General features: G+C 37.1%; 1 protein-coding gene across 4 annotated transcripts in view; it reads left to right on the forward strand.

Moving 5' to 3' along the window:
* The window catches only part of LOC135205508 (TATA box-binding protein-like 1), a 65,665-nt gene extending 45,710 nt beyond the window's left edge, over positions 1–19,955 (forward strand). For all 4 annotated transcript variants that reach the window (XM_064236240.1, XM_064236241.1, XM_064236242.1 and 1 more), the window contains 3 exons: positions 10,742–10,919; positions 11,644–11,738; positions 17,829–19,955. In XM_064236240.1, the coding sequence (XP_064092310.1) occupies positions 10,742–10,919; positions 11,644–11,738; positions 17,829–18,013 (458 nt within the window). In that variant the 3' untranslated portion in view covers positions 18,014–19,955. The remainder of the gene's footprint in view (positions 1–10,741; positions 10,920–11,643; positions 11,739–17,828) is intronic.
* The last annotated feature ends 1,133 nt before the right edge of the window (positions 19,956–21,088 follow it).

The following is a 21,088-nucleotide window of genomic DNA, read 5'->3' on the forward strand; positions in this document are numbered from 1 at the left end:
CTCCTTCCTTGGAAGTGTCTGCCTCCTCCCAAGAGGATTTCTCTTGCTTGATTGACACTTCAAGGAGATCAGCTTTCTCTTTGGCTAAGATATTCTTCTCATCTTGTGAGTTAGACCATTTGATTAATGCTTTGTTTAAAGTCTGAGATTTTGTGTTCTGGACTGGACAGTAGGAGCATTGACGAAGAAGCTGTACTTCGCTTCAGGACAGCTTCGCTGGTGGTTGGTTAGGTGTTTATGCAGATAAAGTGGTACGTAGCAGATTGTGGAACTGGCTTCTCTTTTTTTGTTAGGGATACTTATGAAAAGGAAGCTTTGGTGCTCATTTACTACCAGAAGATTAACTCCCTCACAGAGTTCTTCGCTTCTCTTCACACCTATGGATCAAAGTTGTCAGTTCCCTAGTGCAACTCTAGAATGCACAGCCTCTTGAGTTGCAGAAGAAAGCAACACGATCTTATCGCCCAGTCTACCAAGCACCCTAAGCAGCCAAGCTTTATACCTGTAGTACCCTTTAGCCCCAGTATGGTTTCTCCTTTGCAACAGGACCTTTCACAGGACCAGATCCATATATCAGTCCCGGCCATATAAATCTTCGATCAAGACACCCACCAAAGAAATCCTCCCCAGACCCACCTCTACCAAGTGAGGATTCAGTCCTCATGTGTTCCAGTAGAAGCCAGGCTTCTTGGGAAGCAAGGAAGGCAGAGCCATGGGTGTTAGAGGTCCTTAGAGACGGGTATTCCATTCCCTTCCATAGTGTCAGCACCCATCAGCTAGACTACCTACTCGATAGGTTCTCAGAAGAGGTTTTCGGCCCTCTCAAAGGAAGTAGTTGATTATATATTGTATAATTGTTATTGGTATTTTATGGATTGTTGAAATATGGTGGGTGTCCTATATATGGACAGCATGTGGTTGATTCTAGAATGTGTCTGTTGATGTATTTAAGTTGTGTTGTGACATCATAGGCTGTGATGTCATAGACAAGATGGCGGTGGTGTCGGGGGAATGTAAACAATAACGGGGCAATAGAAAGCACATGCTGGTGGTGTGCGGTTGGTAGGGGAGAGCTCTCTTGTCTGGTAGGAGTTTTTGGGTCGTAAGTCTTGTTGTGCTGTTGTTCTAAGGTGATTTCTGGAGTATACTGGAGTTGGAGAAAGCGTACAGGTGGGTAAATTATTCATTTGTGTAAATAATAGGGGTTAGGCTAGGCTAAAATTCAAACTGGTAGCAGAGCGTGGTTGATCAAAGATGCCTTGATCCGACAGTGAACAAAGGGAGACTACTAGATGGAGAAGGGAATGTCCTAGGTTTAGCGGGACAAAGGGAGACTACTAGATGGAGAAGGGAATGTCCTAGGTTTAGCGGGATACAAGAAGAATACAAAGAATGGAAAGGTCAAGCCGAAGATTGGCTATTGTTGTATGGAGAAGATACAAAATACCCGGCGATAGAAATGAGAATGAGCTTAAAAGGGAAAGGCCGAGAGCTAGTGGAAGCATTAGATAGAGATAAACTTACTGGTACAGAGGGTTCAAAGTTAATCCTAGAGAAACTAGATAAAGCCCATCTAAAAGACTCGGTAATGGAGAATTACGGCAGAATAAAAAGATACCTTCTAATAAGAAGAGAATCTAGTGAAAAGATGGCGGACTATTTAATTAGATACGAGAAGGCAGCATCTGAGTGGGAAAGAGCAATGGGGAAAGGCGTGCTTGAACGGGAAGTCAAGGGTTATCATGTAATAGAGCAAGCAAATCTCACAGAAAATAAAAAACAAATGGTATTATCGGCTTGTGGGCAAGAAAAGCTAGAGTACGGAACAGTGTCGCAAACAATAAAAAGACTTTGAGGGATTAGGGACTAAAGAGGAACGGGAATGGGGAGGGTCGTCAGAAGGCAATGCCAGTTCTGGGAGAGGGAGGGAAAACCAGAGATATCGGGGAAGATGGAACCGAGGAAGGGGTGGTAGAAATCCTATAAACAAAGAAGGGAAGGTAACAGTACGTGCAATATGCAGCTCAGAATGGCATTGGGCTAGGGATTGTCCTCAGAATTTTCATAATAGGAAGAAAACTGAAACAAAACCAGAAGAAAATAAGCTGAAAACAGAAACTGGGACAGAAGAAGAAGAGGTTTATGTAGGAGAAGTTAATAAAATAGTGGAAGCATCGTGGGAGGTAGTTGATGCAATTTTGGACACGGTGTAAATCAACAGTTTGCGGGGAATTGTGACTAGCACATATTGTCATGGATTTGAGTCAGGAAGAGTTGAGGAGAATGAGGGACACTAGGACAGAGTCTAATAAATTGTTTAATTTTGGTGAGACATCTTATAAAGTCCAAAGGAATAATAGAAATACCTGTGATACTAAAAAACAAAGCATTATTTGAAGACAAATTCTGCAGGGTGATATACCCTGGCTGATAGGTAAGCAAACCATGAGTAAAAAGGGTATGACCCTAAATTTGAAAGAAAATTGTGTCATAATAGAAGTATTAGGGGGAATGAAAGTAGAGTTAAGAGAAGACAAACAGGGTCATTTAAGAGTACCTATAAGGAGGAGGAAGTTAGAAGAATTATTACTGGAGGGTTGGAAGGGAAAGAATCTGCGGGAAATTAAGAACACAATGAAGAAATTACATTTACAGTTTGGTCATGGAAGTGGAGATAAAATATGAAAGCTAACAGAGGAAGCACAATGGAGTAATGGGGTAATCGAAAAAGAAAAAGAGGAAATAAGAAAGTTACTAACAGAACTGATTGAAAATTGTGAGGTTAGTAAAAGATACAAAAGAAACCCCGCCAAACCAGTAGTAGGTTTTTCTTGGAGTAAAACGTTTAATGAAGTTGTAGCGATGGATGTGGGAGAGATAGAAGAGAGAAAGTTCTTGGTAATAGTGGATATGGCAACGAGGTATTGTCAGGCCTGTTAGATAAAAGATAAGAAACCAGAAACTATAATAAAGACACTTTTTGAGTGCTGGTTTGCTATATTTGGAGTGCCCTCCAAAATATTGTCAGATAATGGGGGAGAATTTCAAAATGAAAAAGTAAGGAGGATGGCAGAAAGATGGAATATTAAAGTATTAGCCACAGCATCAGAATCTCCGTGGAGCAACGGATTATGTGAAAAGACCGTAGGCATGATCAAGGGAAGTGTAAGAAAGATGATGGAGGAAGGGGAAGTAGATTGGTCCATAGTATTGAAATGGGTAGTGAGTGCTAGGACTGCTTAATGAATAATGGAGGTTTCTCTCCCAACCAATTAGTATTTGGAAAAAACCCTTCACTGCCTAACCTAATGGGAGAAGAAAGTTCAAGTCCTGCAAGCAGAGAGAGAGGGATGGAAGAGGGTATGGTAAGGGACACTGAATGCAATGCACAAGGCCAGAGAAGCATTTATAAAAAATTAGTCTTGTAATAAAATAGGAATAGCGTTAAACAAAAACATCAGAGAACATAAATTTGAAGAAGCAGTGGTAGGATATGAAGTATTCTATAAGAGGGAAAATTAAATGCTCAGGTAGTGGGAGTATCGGGGAAAACAATAATAGTCAAACATGGGGATTCTTTAAGAGAAGTAGCTAGGATACATGTGACAAGGATTCAACGACGATCACCAGATACAGAAGAGATATTGGCTAGAATAGATAAATCCCATGGTGTGAAAGGGTGAAAGGTAGATCAGATGGCCCAAATGAAAGGAAAGTAGATTAGCAGGAAGGAGAGGAGATAATAGTAGGTGGGAGAAGGAATGCAGACACAGAAGAGACTATAGAAAGAGAGGTGATAGAGGAAACAGTGGAAGATAACAGGGAAAGTGGGTCAATAGAAGGCGAGTTAATGGAAGAGATACCAAAATTCAAAAAGGGAAATAGAGTTAGAGCTATAAACAACAATACAGAACAAGTAGAAGAATGGACTATATTAGGTCTTGCATGCAGGAAAAAGATCAAGCCAAGCATGGGCTGATTCGTACAATGTACAAGACTCACAGTCGGGTGACAAAGGGTGGGTTAACTCTAGGGATTATAGTCAGGTAGAAAAAATTGAAAATGAAGAGGAGGTTGTTGCTGGGATTTGAAAATAGAATCATAATGGAAGCTAAAGAAAAAGAACTTCAAAGTTGGAGAGATAACCAGGTATATCTACAAGATGGATAGTAACTGAAAAGATAAAAGTGGGGGAAAGGATATGTAAAGCAAGATTGGTAGCTAGAGGGTTTGAAGAAGAGATGACAGAGTGGGAAAAGGACGCTCCCACATGCAATGCTGAAATTTTAAAATTCTGTCTAACCATAATAAAGGTGAAAAATTGGAATTGTTATACATTGGATGTCAAAACTGCATATTTACAAGGTGATGAAATACAAAGAGAAGTGTATTTGAAGCCACCAAGGGAAGACGGTTGGAGGGGATTATGGAAGTTGAAGAAAATCGTCTAAGGGCTCAAGGTCGCAGCAAAAGCATGGTATTGTAAAGTGGTGAAAGTAGTGAAGGAGCTTCAAGGTGAGAGGAGTAGACTAGAACCTAATGTATTCTTTTGGAAAAAGGACAATAAATTGAATGGCATTTTGTGTACACATGTAGATGATTTTTGCTACGGAGGAACTGAAGGATTCTTAAAGGAAACAATTGGGAAATTGAAAGGGAAATTGCAAGTAGGAGAACAAGAGAGTAAAGTGTTCAGGTATATAGGAGTAGTAATAGAGCAGAAGGAAAATAGATTTTCCCTTAATCATTGGCAGTATATAAATTCCATAAGGGAACCAGAGGCTAGAAGATATCATATGATGTTAGTGAATTAAGTAAAGCATTTCAAGAAGGAACAACTCAGGATATGAAGAAGCTTATTAAAATTGTGAGAAAAACTAATAGCATGATGGGCAAAGTTACAATAAGTGAGATGGAAGAAGAAAGGATTTATTGGGAAGCCTATGCAGACACTTCATTTGGAAACATAGAAGATGGCCATACTCAACTGGGTTATATTATTTCCTTGACAGATGGGAAGAGAAGTCCCAGATGGTGGAAGTCTAGGAAATCCAGGAGAGTGGCAAAATCCACCATTGAGGCCGAAGCCCTGAGTGTTGGGGAAGCTGTAGAAGGATTGATATATTTCAAACATTTGTGGGAAGAAGTAGTAGGAGTGAGAAATTTTAGAAGCCTTGGTTAACACTGATAGTAAAACACTAATGACCGCCATCAAATCGAGCACTGGTGTAAGTAGCAAGAGATTAAAAATAGATATCGCAGCAATAAGGGAAACCATTGAATCTGGGGAAATAAAGGAGGTGAGATAGATAAAAGGAAAGGAGCAAGTGGCTGATGTATTAACTAAAGCAGGAGTTTCAGGGGAATGTATTAGAAATTATGTAGAGGGTAAAGAGTTGGATGATGAAGGAAATTAAGAGGGGAGTAGGTTAGGAAACAGTCGGAGGGGAGGGAGAAAGAGATAAGTGTGATTATGTATTGTGTAATTGTTATTGGTATTTTATGCATTGTTGCAATATGTTGGGTGTCCTATATATGGACAGCATATGGTTGATTCTAGAAGGTGGATGTTTATGTATTTAAGTTGTGTTGTGACGTCATAGACAAGATGGCGGCGGCTTTTGGGGGGGGGGGGGGTGTAAACAATAACAGGGGGCAGTAGAAAGCTCATGCTGGTGGTGTGTGGTTGGTTTGGGGAGAGCTCTCTGTCTGGTAGGAGTTTTTGGGTCGTAAGTCGTGTTGTGCTGCTGTTCTAAGGTGATTTCTGGAGTATACTGGAGTTGGAGAAAGTGTACAGGTGGGTAGATTATTCATTTGTGTAAGTAAAAGGGGTTAGGCTAGGCTAAAATTCAAAGTAGTGTCTCTTCTAAGAAGAGGGGCAATAGAAGTTGTGGAAGACGTGCACTCAGAGGGATTCTACAACTGACTTTGTTGTTCCCAAGTCATCGGGAGGTTGGAGACCTGCCTGGATGTAAGTGCCCTGAATTTCTTTGTGAAAACCACAAAATTTAGGATGGAAACAAATTAGTCAGTTCTATTCCTCCATCCAACAGGGTGATAGGATGGAGATGATGGAAATGGAAGATGGTTATTTTTGGATATGGAAGATGCTTATTTTTACATTCCAGTTCATGAGGAATGCAGAAAATATCTAAGGTTTGTGTTCCAGGGGAGGGTCTTCCAATTTCAGTCCCTGTGTTTCAGTCTCTCCACAGCCCCACAGGTTTTCACCAGAGTACTAGCCCTATTATATAGTGAAGTGGCGCTATCTCAAGGGCATCAATGTATGCCTGTATCTCGATGCCTGGGTCCTACGGCCACCTTCAAGAACTTGTTGCATGGAGGACGTACAGAAGGCTCTTCTTGCCCAGGATTGCGGCCTGTTAATCAATTTTTCCAAATCTCAACTAGTCAAGACTTGGTCAATCATTTATTTAGGGATGATGATCAATTCTCAGACTTTTCGGGCTGCCTTCAGGCAGTCCAGACATTCCTCGCCCTTCCTTCCTGCTCAGCCAAAGAATGGATGGGCCTCTTAGGCACTCTCTCTTCAATAGAGAAGTTTGTACCCTTATTGAGACTGCTGAAGACTACTATAGTTTTTCCTAAACGCCAAACTGTGAAGGAAGACCCTCCTAGACACATTTGTCCTCCCCATAACTCGAGATCAAAGAGGACTTACAGAGGTGGCTTGAGGAAGGGAGATTCTTAGTCAGGAAGTCATTACATCAGTCGAACCCAGACCTAACATTTTCAGATGCCTCAGACCTGGATTAGGGAGCTGATCTGCAGGATTTATAAGTGGCGGGATATGGTCACAGCAAGAAAAGTGTCTACATATTAACATGAAGGAGCTAAAAACAGTGCTTCTGGCTTCTCTAAACTTTGCCTTGGTGACGTACAGGAAGACTATTATGGTTCATTCGGACAACACAACAACATTGGCTTACTTAAAAAAAACCAGGGAGGCACTCGGTCTATTTCACTGACAGGAGGCAAAAAAACTTCAAAACTTCTCATCTGGACCTAGAATAACTGCACACCAACTGGTCACTTGCTTTATTCAGGGTTAATTGAACATCCTTGCAGACGAATTGAGTCATCGTAAACAGGTGCCACCGATGGAATGGACATTGAATCCACTGAGGAAACAGTTGGTGAAGCCATCGATAGACCTGTTTGCCACGTCGAGGAATCACCATCTGCTTTTCTATTGCTCTCCAGTCCTGGACCTTCTGGCATGGGCAAGGGACGCAATTCTCCAGGACTGGTCCAACCTGGACGTGTATGCATTCCCTCCCTTTAGCATGTTGGGGAAAGTCATCAATAAGTTTCAGTCCAGCAACAAATTGCCCAATGACACTGATAGCCCCGTTTTGGACGCAGAAGGACTGGTTCCTGGACCTCCTCTGATTGTTGGTTGGCTTTCCAAGACTCCTACCACAGCATCAAAATTTTCTCAGGCAACAGGCTTCAGACTGTTAGAAAACTTGTCAAAGAGAAAGGATTTCAAGAGCAGCTGCAAAAGCTATTGTCAACTGTAGGTGGCAATCCTCCTCAAATGCATCTACCAAGCAAAGTGGTCAGTTTTCTGCAGCTGGTGTCAAAGAGACAACATTTCATCTTCTGAGACCAGTTTAACACAAATAGCCGTTTTTTTATTTTTATTTTTGAAGTCTTCCAGGAGATTAGCGACTTCAACCCTTAAGGTTTGCAGAGCCATGCTCAATTCAAGTGTTCAGGTTTAGAGGCCTGGACCTTTCTACAAGTCAGGTTATCAACTTGATTAAATTCGTCGACACTTTCGAACAAAATAATTTTCCTGCAGTGTCTTGGAATTTAGATTTAATTCAGAATTCAATGGCTTTCAGGTCCTCCATTTGAACACGGGCAAGCCTCATCTCTGAGGGGTTTAACATGGACAACCTTCTTTTTAGTTGCTTTGGCTAAAGACGAAAGAATTATAGTGAATTTCAGGCTTTGGAGAAGCAAGTCTGCTTTTTGCAAAGATATGCAAGAGAGAGCTCTTGTCTGTTTAGAGCCCTTAAACATTACCTTGAGAGAACTAAGAGAATCAGGGGTCCCAGTCATAATCTCGGATATTCAATAGTAAAGGATCCCTCCTGTTCAGTGTCCAAGAATACCCTATCCTTCTTAAGAGATGTAATCTCTGAAGCTCATAGTATGTGATATTCAAGAGGAGGCATTACGTGCTTTGAAAATTAAAGCCCATTATATCAGGCAACTGGCCAGCTCTTTAGTGTTTAAACACAATCTGTCGCTCCGCAATAATTCCGTCTACATACTGGGAATGTAGATCCAATTTTGCTTTGCAATATTTATGAGATGTAGAACTTATTTATGGAAACTACAGTACATTAGGACCATTTTTAGTGCCGGGCATGGTATTGGGGAAGGAAGGATAGGGGTATATCTTCTATTTATCTATCTCCTCACATTGGTTGTAGGTGATTGAGTTAGGAGAAGCCCACAAGTCGTCGTTATATTTTAATGGTTTGTAGGCAACAAAGTGATCTGGTTATTTTCTTTTACTGCACCCAGGGCAAGGGCAATTAGTTGATTGTTTTGGCAACCCTTGGTCTACTCGGTTGCCAAACACTCACAGTGTAGAGGTGACCCTGAGCTTTACTGCTGCGCCCACTACAGGTTGAAGATGAGCACAAACCAGAGGCAGTACCTGCCTGCTATGGCTCTCTTAACTAAGTAAGATTACAACAAGCATTGTATCAATGCTGGCTGATTTTACTATGTCATTCATTACGGAGTATGGTTTTGAGTAGGAAGTGTCCATATGCCTCAGATATTGTGGGATTCAGCACTTGAATTACTTGGAAAGTTACTTATATAAAAATGACATTTTCATAATAAAATTAAATTTTATATTTACCAAGTAATTACATGATCAGAGTCCTTCCTCCTCCCCTCTCATGGACATAGAGTATGAATGAATTGGGCTCTAGCCGGGTTGTTCCTATGGTTCCCCAAAAGTGGGCGGGGTCAGTTATTTACTCCAAAACAATAGAGCACTGCTACAATTTTTTAAACTTGAGTTTCTGTGAAAGTTAGGTTAGGAACTTATAGCAATGTAATTACTTGGGGAGTACAGGGAGCCCTTGGTTAACGGCAGCTGTTGCGTCCCCGGGCGAAGCTGCTAACCGAAAATCGGTGAAAACAGCACCTAAAACCTGCTTTGCGGTGCCACTAACCAAATATCGGTGGTGTTAACTAGAGGTCACTGCTGCTAACCAGAGATTGGCGCAGAAAATCCAGTTAATATTGTGGTTAGACAAGCGCCGGATGGCCATTAACTGATGCCACCGTTAGCCAGCAGCTGCGTGTATATATAAAACTTAATATTATTCTAAAAAAATTATGAGGGAGACTGCCACATTTTATAAGATGATGTATTTGGAATGCAGGCCATTCCAAGTACAAGTGGGTGTTATAATTTTTGGTATTATTAAATGATTCCCAAATTTTTCATCATCTTCCTTCCATATGGAGGTAACAAAGTCTTTAGATTATCATGAAGTTGAGATTTGGGAGGTGTTTTTTCCTAGTACAGGCAGTCCCCGGTTATTGGCAGGGGTTCTGTTCCCGAGGGGGTGCCGATAAATGAAAATCGCCATTAACCAAAACTTGGCGATTTATGGCGCCATGATGGGGCTTATGGCACCGATAACTGGTTATTGGTGCCATAGCACCATTATGGCAGCTCTGTTAGGTATGTTATGGCACCATAAAGCCCTATGGTGCCGATAACCAGAACTTGGCCTGTTATGGTGCCATAAATCGCCGATTTTATGGCGTTAGACGAGCGTCATAAAACTGGATCGCTGATATGATAACCGGGGACTGCCTGTACTTCTAGGACAGTAGTGTAGTAATTAATTTTTTGCTCTTAAAATGTATCCATCTGGATGCAGATTTGTATGTAAATGGGCAGACTATATTTTAGCTTGATATTTAGCAACTAGTTAAAACATCACACAGAATATACAGGGTGCCAAGGATCATGCTACAATTACTACTGATGGCTCAAAATCTACATCAAGGATAGGATTTACTGTCTTATGTAAAACAAAAAAATTCTCTCAACAATGCTGTTATTTTCATAGAATTGTGTGCAATAAATTCATCTTTGAAGATTCCCATTTATTGTCATAATTATTAAAGTTAATTGCTGTCATGTTGAAATATATGGCAAAGTAAAAAATACTGTGAATTTCACACTCAGAGGTACTGAGATTTTGTTTTCCAAGCATTGAAATGAAACAGCTATGTATGTCAGTTCAGTTTTTTAGGTATATTATGTGGTTCCATATAGTAGCCTAGTATCTTGAAACTCCATATATATTTATGGAAGATTTTATGATTTTTAAAAGATTTATAATTTTGTTCTTCGGAAGTTGCTTGCTTAACGGAAAATTATTTACCCAGCATCATTGGTAATTTTTAGGGTGCCTCCCCCAAGAGATTCGAGACTATCCTCTCCAGATATGAGCATCATGGTTTTAAAAAAAATGTTTTGGTTAATATTTAAAGATTGACATTTGCTCAGCTTCTGGTATTTTGCAGCCAATTATGATATGCAATAAAAATTTTATTGTTAAATCCCTTCAAGTGTGACCATGCACATAAAATGGTGGGGTAGTACACATTGAATTTCATATCTTGACCAAGGCATATAGAAACACCCTGAATTTTTCTTTCGCCTCAGGATCGACATCAGAAGATGAAGCAAGAAGAGCAGCTAGAAGGATAGCAAGAGTAATACAAAAGTTAGAGTACCCAGCTAAGTTCAGAAATTTTCGAATTGTTAATGTTCTTGGTACGTGTACGATGCCATTCAACATAAAAATTACGCCGTTTAGTCAAACATATCGTGAAGCTGCAAGGTGTGTATTTCTTAGAAATAATTTTAGTATTGATTATTTCTGTTGGTTTGTACTGGCAAAACTGGAGAAATAAATCTACTGTTATGTAAGGGTACCTATATTTAAAAGTAAATATCTACAGAGAGCTTTCTGGAATCTCTTTTCGACTCATATTGAGATTGAGAAGGGAAATCTAACAGATTCCCAAAAGCTATGTAGAGATTTGTTCAAGATATATGTTCTCATACATAATTGTGGATTTGTTTCTCCATGTCAAGACTCCTGCTACTATGTGAATTTTTTAAAATAATGATTGATAGAAGTAACATTTGGAAATTGTGCTCATTAATTGTACACAGTAATGTAAATTTAGTCATTAAAATGTATTCATGAATAAATGGACACTTCATGTACTCCTAATAAGTCAGCTTAGAATAGTCTTGAGATTTTATATTGTTGGCCTCTGAAAATTTATAAACATGAATTTTATACCCAGTGTAAGTCTTTGATACATGTTTGGAAAGATGTAATGAAACATATTTTATTGGTAATACATTAGATTTGGAAAGATGTAATGAAACATATTTTATTGGTAATACGTTAGATTTTTTGTTTAGTTACATATAGGAAATCCATTTTGTTTTTCTCTATTTTAATGTATTTTTTATATGTGGCTTCTTAGATTAGTAGCATAAATCTCTGTGCCAATAGGCGAGGACTTACCACCTATTGTTTTTATTTCCAGTTACGAGCCAGAATTGCATCCTGGAGTTACCTATAAAATTGACCATCCAAAAGCTACACTAAAGATATTTTCAACTGGAAGTATTACAGTTACAGGTTAGTCTCTCTCTCTCTCTCTCTCTCTTCTCTCTCTCCTCTCTCTCTCTCTCTCCTCTCTATCTCTCTCTTCTCTCTCTCTCGCCTCTCTCTCTCTCTCTCTCTCTCTCTCTCTCCAGTGTGTCTGTCAACCTGAACAGCAGTGAATGAAATAGTTATTAGTTGAGGTCCGTTAACCTGAACAGCAGTGAATTCTGTATTTATGTATTAGTTAACTGTAGTGGGTCACAACTATGGTGGGGGGGAGAGAGGGTGGGTGAGAGATAATTAGGTGGTGGTGTTCAAAGCTTTGTCAAAAATATTTTATCAAAACAAGATGGCCTCCACTAGATAGTCCTCACCTGACAGTGGTGGGACCATTCTCTCTCTCTCTCTCTCTCTCTCTCTCTCTCTCTCTCTCTCTCTCTCTCTCTCTCTCATCTATATATATATATATATATATATATATATATATATATATATATATATATATATATAATAAGGTAATGCCACGGAGGAAAATGAAAAAGCAAGAAATGCCAAGATCTATCAGTCTTAACGACCCTTTACTTAAGGCAAGACTGATCAGAACAATGAAAAACACAGTACGTCAAGTAAGCATATACAAACGAACATTACAGGATTAACAAAATGTCCAACTCACTTTAAAGAAACAAAAAAACACCCTTGGGCTAGATTAGAGATTCAAAAGCAGCCAACCCACACGTGGTCACAGGTAATTTATTTAGTCTGGAAACGATACATTTTGAAAACAAAGGTATATACTACCAGACAGTACAAATTTAGTAAAATCTCGAAGGCTAGAAAGTTGGTTTCATTGATATAGAATTATTCGCTAAATAAGCTATTTTTTACGAAGATATGCCAGTGATGTACAAAGTAAAGTTGGTTTTATTAGCTTTATTATCAGTTTATTTCATAATGTGAATCTTCATGCATGTTGGTGGTTATCGCATCGAGGCTGAGGCTAGCCTACCGAAACATCTTTGAATTTAAGGTTTGATGTTTAGAAATGTAGTATAAGATGACCCCCAATTTTTAGGGGTGAATTCAGGATTTAAAGGTTGTCTCATATATTTATATACAGTGGTACCTTGTTTGTCGAATGTTTCTTATGCCAAACTGTTCGTTTTTTTAACTAAATTTTCACAAAAATTTTGTGTCGTTTGTCGAACAAATGCTCGTACTTTGAACTGACCGATTATCTTGTTCATACTTGATTATCTTGTTTTTACTTGTATTCGATGGCCTACTGCATCCTACAAGAAGAACAGTATTAACATGGTTTACATTTACAATATATACTTTGATGATAGCCATATTTGACTAAATAAATAAAGGAATATAGCATTTTAATATAAAGTTTAGCATAAAAGATGTACATAATTGTATGATACCGCGGTGATGTCATGCGCAGCTGACTTGAGTCTGAACGGGGGAGCGTTAATATATTGAGGAGAGAAGAAGAGAGAGTGAGTTAAAATTTTAGTGTTTGTATGTAAAAGCAATAACAGTTCATATAAAACCGTAATTTCGCAATAAATTCAACATAATGATAAAATATGAAAACAATCAAATGCAATAAAAAAATACTAAAAAAAGTCTTGATTGAGCTAATGTAATTTAGCTTAAATGATCAACAAAATCATTCGCCATTGCAGTGTTGCACAGCTAACTTGAGTTAAAGGGAGGGAACATTTATATTTTTGAGGAACAATGAATGAATGATTTTAAGTTATCATGTGTCGTGATATTGTTGAGGAGAGAAGAATAGACAGTAAAATCTTTACTACAGCACTGTACGTAAAAGCAGTACCAATTCACATAAAAAAATAAGGTGTCATTTCACAATAAATGTAACATGAGAGAGAGAGAGAGAGAGAGAGAGAGAGAGAGAGAGAAGGTGGTCTGCTTCCAACTGACTTAGCAGCTGAGTTTGGATGATTATTAACCCGTTTCCACTCGATTTACCCGAAACTTCTTTTTGTTATGGTAAAATACCTATCTAGTGACAATTGCTTTTTACAATCACTTTAAAAGTAACTACTACTATGAGATTCAGGGCCTCTGTAACACGGTTTTTTCGCAATAACTTTTTATCTATGCATTTCATAAATATAACGCTTATTCAGAATACACATTACACCTATGCATAAATTTTGACTGTATTCTACATTACGTAGGTTGAATAAATTTGGTACGTACTTATAATGTAAAAGTTACTTTTTTTGAAGAAGGGTCAACTTACTCAGGGAAAATGTTTCGAACGCACTCGTTACGTAACTTATGACAGCATTTCTTCCCTCTTTCTCGATGGATGATTGGCTATATGTAACAAAGGCTAGACCTCTGGCAACAATGACATACAAATTTAAATACAAGCAAAGCAGTACACCTTTATGAACTCTAAAACCTCTCCACTGATAATTGTCATAATGAACAAACCAACAAAATATGTTAATAAATACAAAAACACTTCGATTATTAGTCTAACTCCCAAAATAAGTTTCCTAAGAAATTACAGTCTACTTTATAGGTCACAATCAGATTGACAAGATATAGGGAATAGTTGGTAATTTTCAAAAACATAGTAGACAAGCTTGGTTTGATAACTGCTGTATCCAATGTCAAGTCAAGCCATTTTTATTTATTGGCTATCTACCTAATAACTAAAAAAAAAGCCGGTACCGTATTTTGGCTTTAAACCTTCACCAATAATTATTGTCAGAATGATGACTTCATGAGGCTCCACCCACTTTGACCTTGTTATAATTCAGGATAACACTGAAGGCTATCATGGGCATTGTTGGAGTAGAAAATTTAACTTCTGGCTATAAAAACTAATTTCTCGAGTAGTTGTAAGAAGTGCTAAATGATCCTCAAGGATCCCAGCAGCTGGCCTAAACGTTTAATTCATGTAAATTACTGCTATTACTACAGTAGTATTACTACGCTAGCACAGATACCCCATCCACACATATGTATCGTTCCGCCATTCATAAAGTCTTTATACCCAACACGGTCGTACGGCCTAAAGAAGAAGAAAAAAAATTATATCTGATGATCCGTTGGTCTGCTGGAGATTTTAGCACATATGAGCTTATATTTACTTTGGATAAAAATCTTATTTTAACAAAAATAGTTATATAAAGACTGTTTACATACAATCTCTCTCTTTCTCTCTCTCTTGGTGGCATAGTGAATAGTTAATTGAAATGTTCAAAATCCTGAATGACATTACAAGGATTATAATCATGTTACGCTAAATACAAATCAGACCATAAACATTGGATTTAAACTAGAAACTGAATAATTACCTATTCAGGCTATAGTAAGTAAGGCCACGGGCTTTCTCTTGACTGTATAAAGTTGCAAGTTGTAAGACAAATGCAGTTTTGCAACCACGGGGACAATTCCAAATCCTGTTAGCCATTCTTGACTGCTATGGGTTTCAGAGCCAATGGAACAAGGTGAATGAGTTTCAGTCTGGTGGATGGGCGGGGCATTTCGTAAAACGGTGTTTACCTTGCTTATGTAATGAATGTTTTTCGACTCTTGGCTCGTAATCATTGGCCATGGCGTCGGCTAGATAATTTTTACTCTATAAAAATTAAGACTATCGGGTTTAGGTTATTGATAATGCTGACAAAATTTGTGTGTGGTTGTAAAATATACATATGTCAGCTTTCAGCTACATCCGATGCTTTGATAAGGAGCAAAGTCCAAAAAACCGTGTTACAGAGGCCCTGAATCTCATAGTAGGTTGTGTAATACACACTAGCGCTGCTTTCAGCTTCTGCGTGCCTTCGATTGTTTGTTTAAACAGCTTCCTTGTTAAATTATTTAATCCCTCTTTCCTTTTTCTTGCATTGTCTACTAATTTTTTTGCAAAATCCTCATGTTTGTTTTAAATTCTTTTCTGCACTGAGGATCCAAGTGTAAGCACATAAAAAAAGACAACAATCATACACACACTGATTACTCACCACCACCAACCCCCATCTCTCTCTCTCTCTCTCTCTCTCTCTCTCTCTCTCTCTCTCTCTCTCTCTCTCTCTCTCTCTCTCTCTCTCTCTCAGGCACAATCGGTCACACTATCAATTTCTTTGATTATCCTTGTAAAATGTGAATAAAATTGATTTTGTTATCAACCTTTGCCTACTGCAACCAATTCAGTTTCCTCAAAGGATTCCGGTCTCTCCTCCTTCCATCCCCCACCCGACCATGCACCATTTTCACCAAACAATTCATAAATTGTACACAGAAACAAATTTTTTTTTTTTAGAAAATTTTAATTTCACTTACTGTTTTATTACTTTACACTTTATTAAACTTTCGAACACCTTAATATTAGGAGGAAAAAATGTGAAAAGGGAGATATTTTGGAAAATGAAAAAGGAGAACTGCCAAGATCTTTTGGTCTTAATGACTCATTACCATAGTGCCCGTAGTAAAGGGTCCTTAAGACCGAAAGATCTCGGCAGTTCTTGTTTTTCATTTTCCTCTATGGCATTACTTTTATTTGTGCGTAGCATCATGTTTTATATATTTCGTGATCAAGTTGTATATACTATTTATACATGTATATATACAGATACTCTTCCTTTAACGACGGGGTTCCATTCCAGCGACCATGTAACTAAACAAATTCATTGTTAAACATTTTATTCTCTTTATTTCGACTAATAGCATTAATTTTGTCATATATTATACACAGAACTAGTTTCCGACATAGCCTACTGCTGGGCAAAGTTCTGACAAGGTTTTTTTTATCATTTTATTACAAATATATTTCAACTTCATCATTTTTTAAATTCATAATGTGTCATTTTCTTTAAAATAGTGTACTTTAACACATTTAGCCTACTAGTAAGTCAATACAATAATAAGTTTAATAGTACAGTACTAAACTTTTCTCAGAATCTGCACATTATTTACGTGTCTCTTTCATATTCTAAATTTGGTATTTCATAATTATCACCATTAGTTTCTTTGTCATTTATTTTTATTGTAGAGGATAGCGAGATGAAAAAAATAATTACTGAATTTTGGCAATTATGGGCCATTTGAATGAAGCCATCAAAATGTAAATAAAGCACAATGCCATCTGTTGAGGGAAGTGAACACTAAACTATTCGCTAATGGGATAAGCAATTTAGCATTGATAAAGATTTATGCTTGCACTTCTTACCTCTAGTATCATCTGATCTCATGGGTGACATATTGAATACTATGTAAATACACAGTTGTATAACATTGTCAGACTGTATTGCATGTAAGTCTTTCAAGCATACTAAGAGTAAGGAATGCGTGCATGCCAAATGTTTCATTATTTTGATGAAAAGGATTTACTTGGTAGACTTCTCAAGTGGAATATTTAAAAAATATATATTTATTTTCAAGTAAATATAAAAAACATATTTGACTTCAAACATTTTCTTTTCATTACTAAGAATTCACACATTTTCTTTTCATTACTAAGAATTATTCTCACTAAAGCAAGGAGATATGGCATAATTTTTACTGTCTTGAAGTTGTAAACAAACATGGCGCCACCTGTTCTGCCACACAATGAACTAATGCCGGCTGAGTCAAGCCAACCAGTGGAGTTCCCAGACCATAGAATGCTGTTTAGGAGTTTCAACTGTATAGCTTTTCTTTACAAAGTATATTAAAGCCTTATTTATTGTTTTAGCCATAGCTTTCAAGGTTTTCAAAACCTAGGCTGGGCTAGATTATTTGCACTGAATAGCCTTTCTCTTGGCTACCACTGGCAATCTTTTTATTTTCACTTTATGGTTTTTTTTTCTCTCTTGGTGTCAAAACTCTTGAGTTGTCGTAAAATGAGTACGTCATTAAATGAGTGACATTTACATTACATATATATAAATATACAATATTATACAATATATATATTATATATAAATATATATAGATATATATATTTATATATATATATATAATAAAAAAAAATATATATAATATATATATATAAGCACATATTACAATAGTTTCTCCTATTCATATGAATATTGCAGCTCCATACTTGAATGTACCACTTATACATAATTCTTACAATTTCTGTTTCAGCTCCTAGTGTAAGTAATGTGCAGTATGCCATAGAGCATATATACCCTAAAGTACAATCGTTTGCAAAAGCAAGAACCCCAGAGGAAATAGAAAGAATGCGACAAATGAAGGAGGAGAGATCTCCCACGCCTTCATCTTCAGATGATGAATCCTTATCAGAATTTCCTGATTATGATGAGATTTAAGATGTGGTCGCATTAGGAAAGGGATTTTAGTGAACTTGTACCGTACTAGTGCAGCAGTCAGACTTTTAATAATGAAAAAGTGTATCATGGTGCTAAGTGGCTGAGTAGGCCTCATTGACTGATACAACATCATCGCTAGTGGCACATCTGAGCCAATATGTTTGACAGAGAAACATGACTGTCTCAAGTGATGCCTAGTCCAGTGATCTTGCAATACCCACCGACAGTGTGTACTGTTATTTATAGGCATTTTTTTCGTGCCTCTTTGATACATAGCTCAGATGTGTGAAAGAGATTGTCTTTCACTCTTAAGCTATCCTGCAGAACAATAGTAGTAATGATTAGTGGCGTGGTTTGATGTAAAATTTGACCACAGAATGAAATAGACTAAAAGAACTGCCTATGATACCTGAAGAGCTTCTGTGAAGATCTGTTTATCCTATTTTTATTTTATTTGTAACAGTTTGTGTCTTAAATTGTAAGTTGTTCATGGGCATATTTCAATGTTCTGAGCTTGTGTAATAATATTAACATTTACTGTGTATTTAATATACCATTCCCAAAGACATGCCAAACTAATGCTTTCTCAGCCTGTATTCCTTAAACAGCACATGTGCACGTTATTGGCAGCAATATTCAACTAAAATAGTAATATATAACCGAGACGGTCTTGGTTCATATATATACTGATGTGAATGAATTTCCTATTGTTGCTACTCACTTCTTTTAGATTTGTGTGTTATTTGACCAATTTTCATTAAGCACAAAATACAGGTATGAAGAAGCATGAACCTGTTAGTCATGTATTTTGAGCTAAATTTAATTGGAGTTATTTCATACTGCTTCGTGCAGCAATTTGTTGACTCTGGGACAGAGGTGAACAACAAACTTGACCAGTGAAGTGCCTAAATGCAGATGTCTTCCTGTTCTCTGTCTTTGGACCTTAGGCTTGTTTTGCAAACATTACATACATACATATACTGGCTTTTGAGAGGCTCAGAAGAGAGAGGCGATTGTCATTGATTTCCCCCTTTTTTTGTTGTAACTACTATGTTCTCCTTAAGACTCATTTGTTGCATCTTAGTCTCCTTAGGGTAAGGAGGTCATTATGTTCTCTGCAGTTTGTGGACTGCTCTTTTTGTTTTATTTATGCTTTATGGAACATACATCTTATCACTTGAGTTTTTGACATTTATTTTTCATCCCCTTACATGTTCATGTATCTCATATCTTAAGGTATGCTTTTGCTGTTTTCTACAGTTTTATTCATGCACTGTAGCAGTGTAGACTTTTAATTTTAGTATGATTCTTTTATTGGTCAATGTAGTTTTATTCATGAAGTTGGTACTGAAGTAAGATTTGTATGATGGATGGTGTTTATGTAAGGTGGATGCATCTGCTGGGATTTTTCAGTTTTCTGTCACTGGAGCTAAATCTGGTCTTGATGAAGATTGTTATAAAATATCTGATATTGTTTCATGTATGATTGGCCCATTTTTTAATTTCCATACATCAATTTTAGTGTTGGGAGAAACTACTGGTATATTGTATGGTAATTTTTGAAGTTTTTGCAAATATAATGAATTGTGATAAGGTCTGGGTCAATAAAAAAATTTTAATATTGAGGCGAGTTATGTTCAAACCAGTTGGTGCTTCATAAGATTTTTTTTTATTATTATTATTTGCTGGTTATTGGCAGTCGAGTTGGAACAAGAATTGAAGGCATTGGAAATACAAGAAAGGAAAACATTGAAATTACTATGCCCCACACATTATTTATTATTTAAGACTGGCAATAATCAGTAGCTTCAGATGTTTTTGAGAATTTTGTGTCTGGTCAAGTATGTTTTATAGGAACTTTGTAAGGTTAGATTTTGCTCTCTCTCTCTCTCTCTCTCTCTCTCTCTCTCTCTTCTTCTCTCTCTCTCTCTCTCTCTCTCTCATTAAAATTGAAGAACTCATTGTGATGTCATTTTATAATAATCAATCAGTTACACAATCTCTCTCTCTCGCTCTCTCCTCCTTCTCTTCTCTCTCTCTCTCTCTCTCTCTCTCTCTCTCTCTCTCTCTCTCTCTCATTGACCTTTGAAAGACTAAAGATGATGGTTAATAAATGAAGGGTGGGTATGTAGAAGCTGACATTGAATAAATGATACTCCATTATCTCCATTGTATGTTGTATATCATCATTTTTGGGTTGTAAACTGGTAAACCATATACTGTACAGTACTTTATTTTTGATGGTCCATTTATTTTTAATTTTGATGCCATTTTTCATAGAATCTTCACAAATGTTACATTCGGACTTCAGCTACAAAAAGTATTAAAGGATTAATGAAAAATTTTAACCTTTGAGAAATATTAAAACCAAATTATTTGAATTTTTAAAAGCTATGAATAACTAATTCAAGTTTAAATTTGATTATTAAAAACTAACTCATTGGGACAGTCATATGAGAGATACAAAGTTTGACTCGGTTGTTTAGATAAAACTACCTTTGATAATGTCAACAACAGTATAATTTGAGAAATGTTTTAGAATATCTACCTGTCATCTGTATATCACTAATTTTGATAAATAACACTTGCTAATAAAACTTGTAGTAACAGACAAAACTCCTCTGGGCAGTCCTTAGAGATTTGAGAAATTGAATTTATTGGTCGGATCAAATTGATTGATGATGATGATTTGGGCTCAAAATGCTTTAGGTATTATGTGTCTTTTATTTTTCTTTTAAGGATTCTCTTTCAACTTTAATATATTGGTTTTAAATGATTCCAGTTATCACTTAAGTAGTCTGCTGTTACATTCACCAGAGTTTTCTGGTCCTATCCAGATGAATTTGTACAATTAAAAAGTGATAAACCACCCTTCTCATTGAGAATCAGTAGCTCTGTGCAGTTCAGTAAAAGTCAATGGGGGTGACTTTCCAGCTAAATTTTTGGTTTTGCTTGAACAGAGAGATTTATAAATTAGCCTGCACACCACCTAGAGTAAATTTCAAATCTGTGCATACTTGTAGTGTTTAACAAAATATGTGCAGTATACCCTTAAACATAGTAAGCAACACAACA

The sequence above is a fragment of the Macrobrachium nipponense genome, chromosome 24 (assembly GCF_015104395.2).
Source record: "Macrobrachium nipponense isolate FS-2020 chromosome 24, ASM1510439v2, whole genome shotgun sequence".
Classification (NCBI taxonomy): Eukaryota; Metazoa; Arthropoda; class Malacostraca; order Decapoda; family Palaemonidae; genus Macrobrachium; species Macrobrachium nipponense.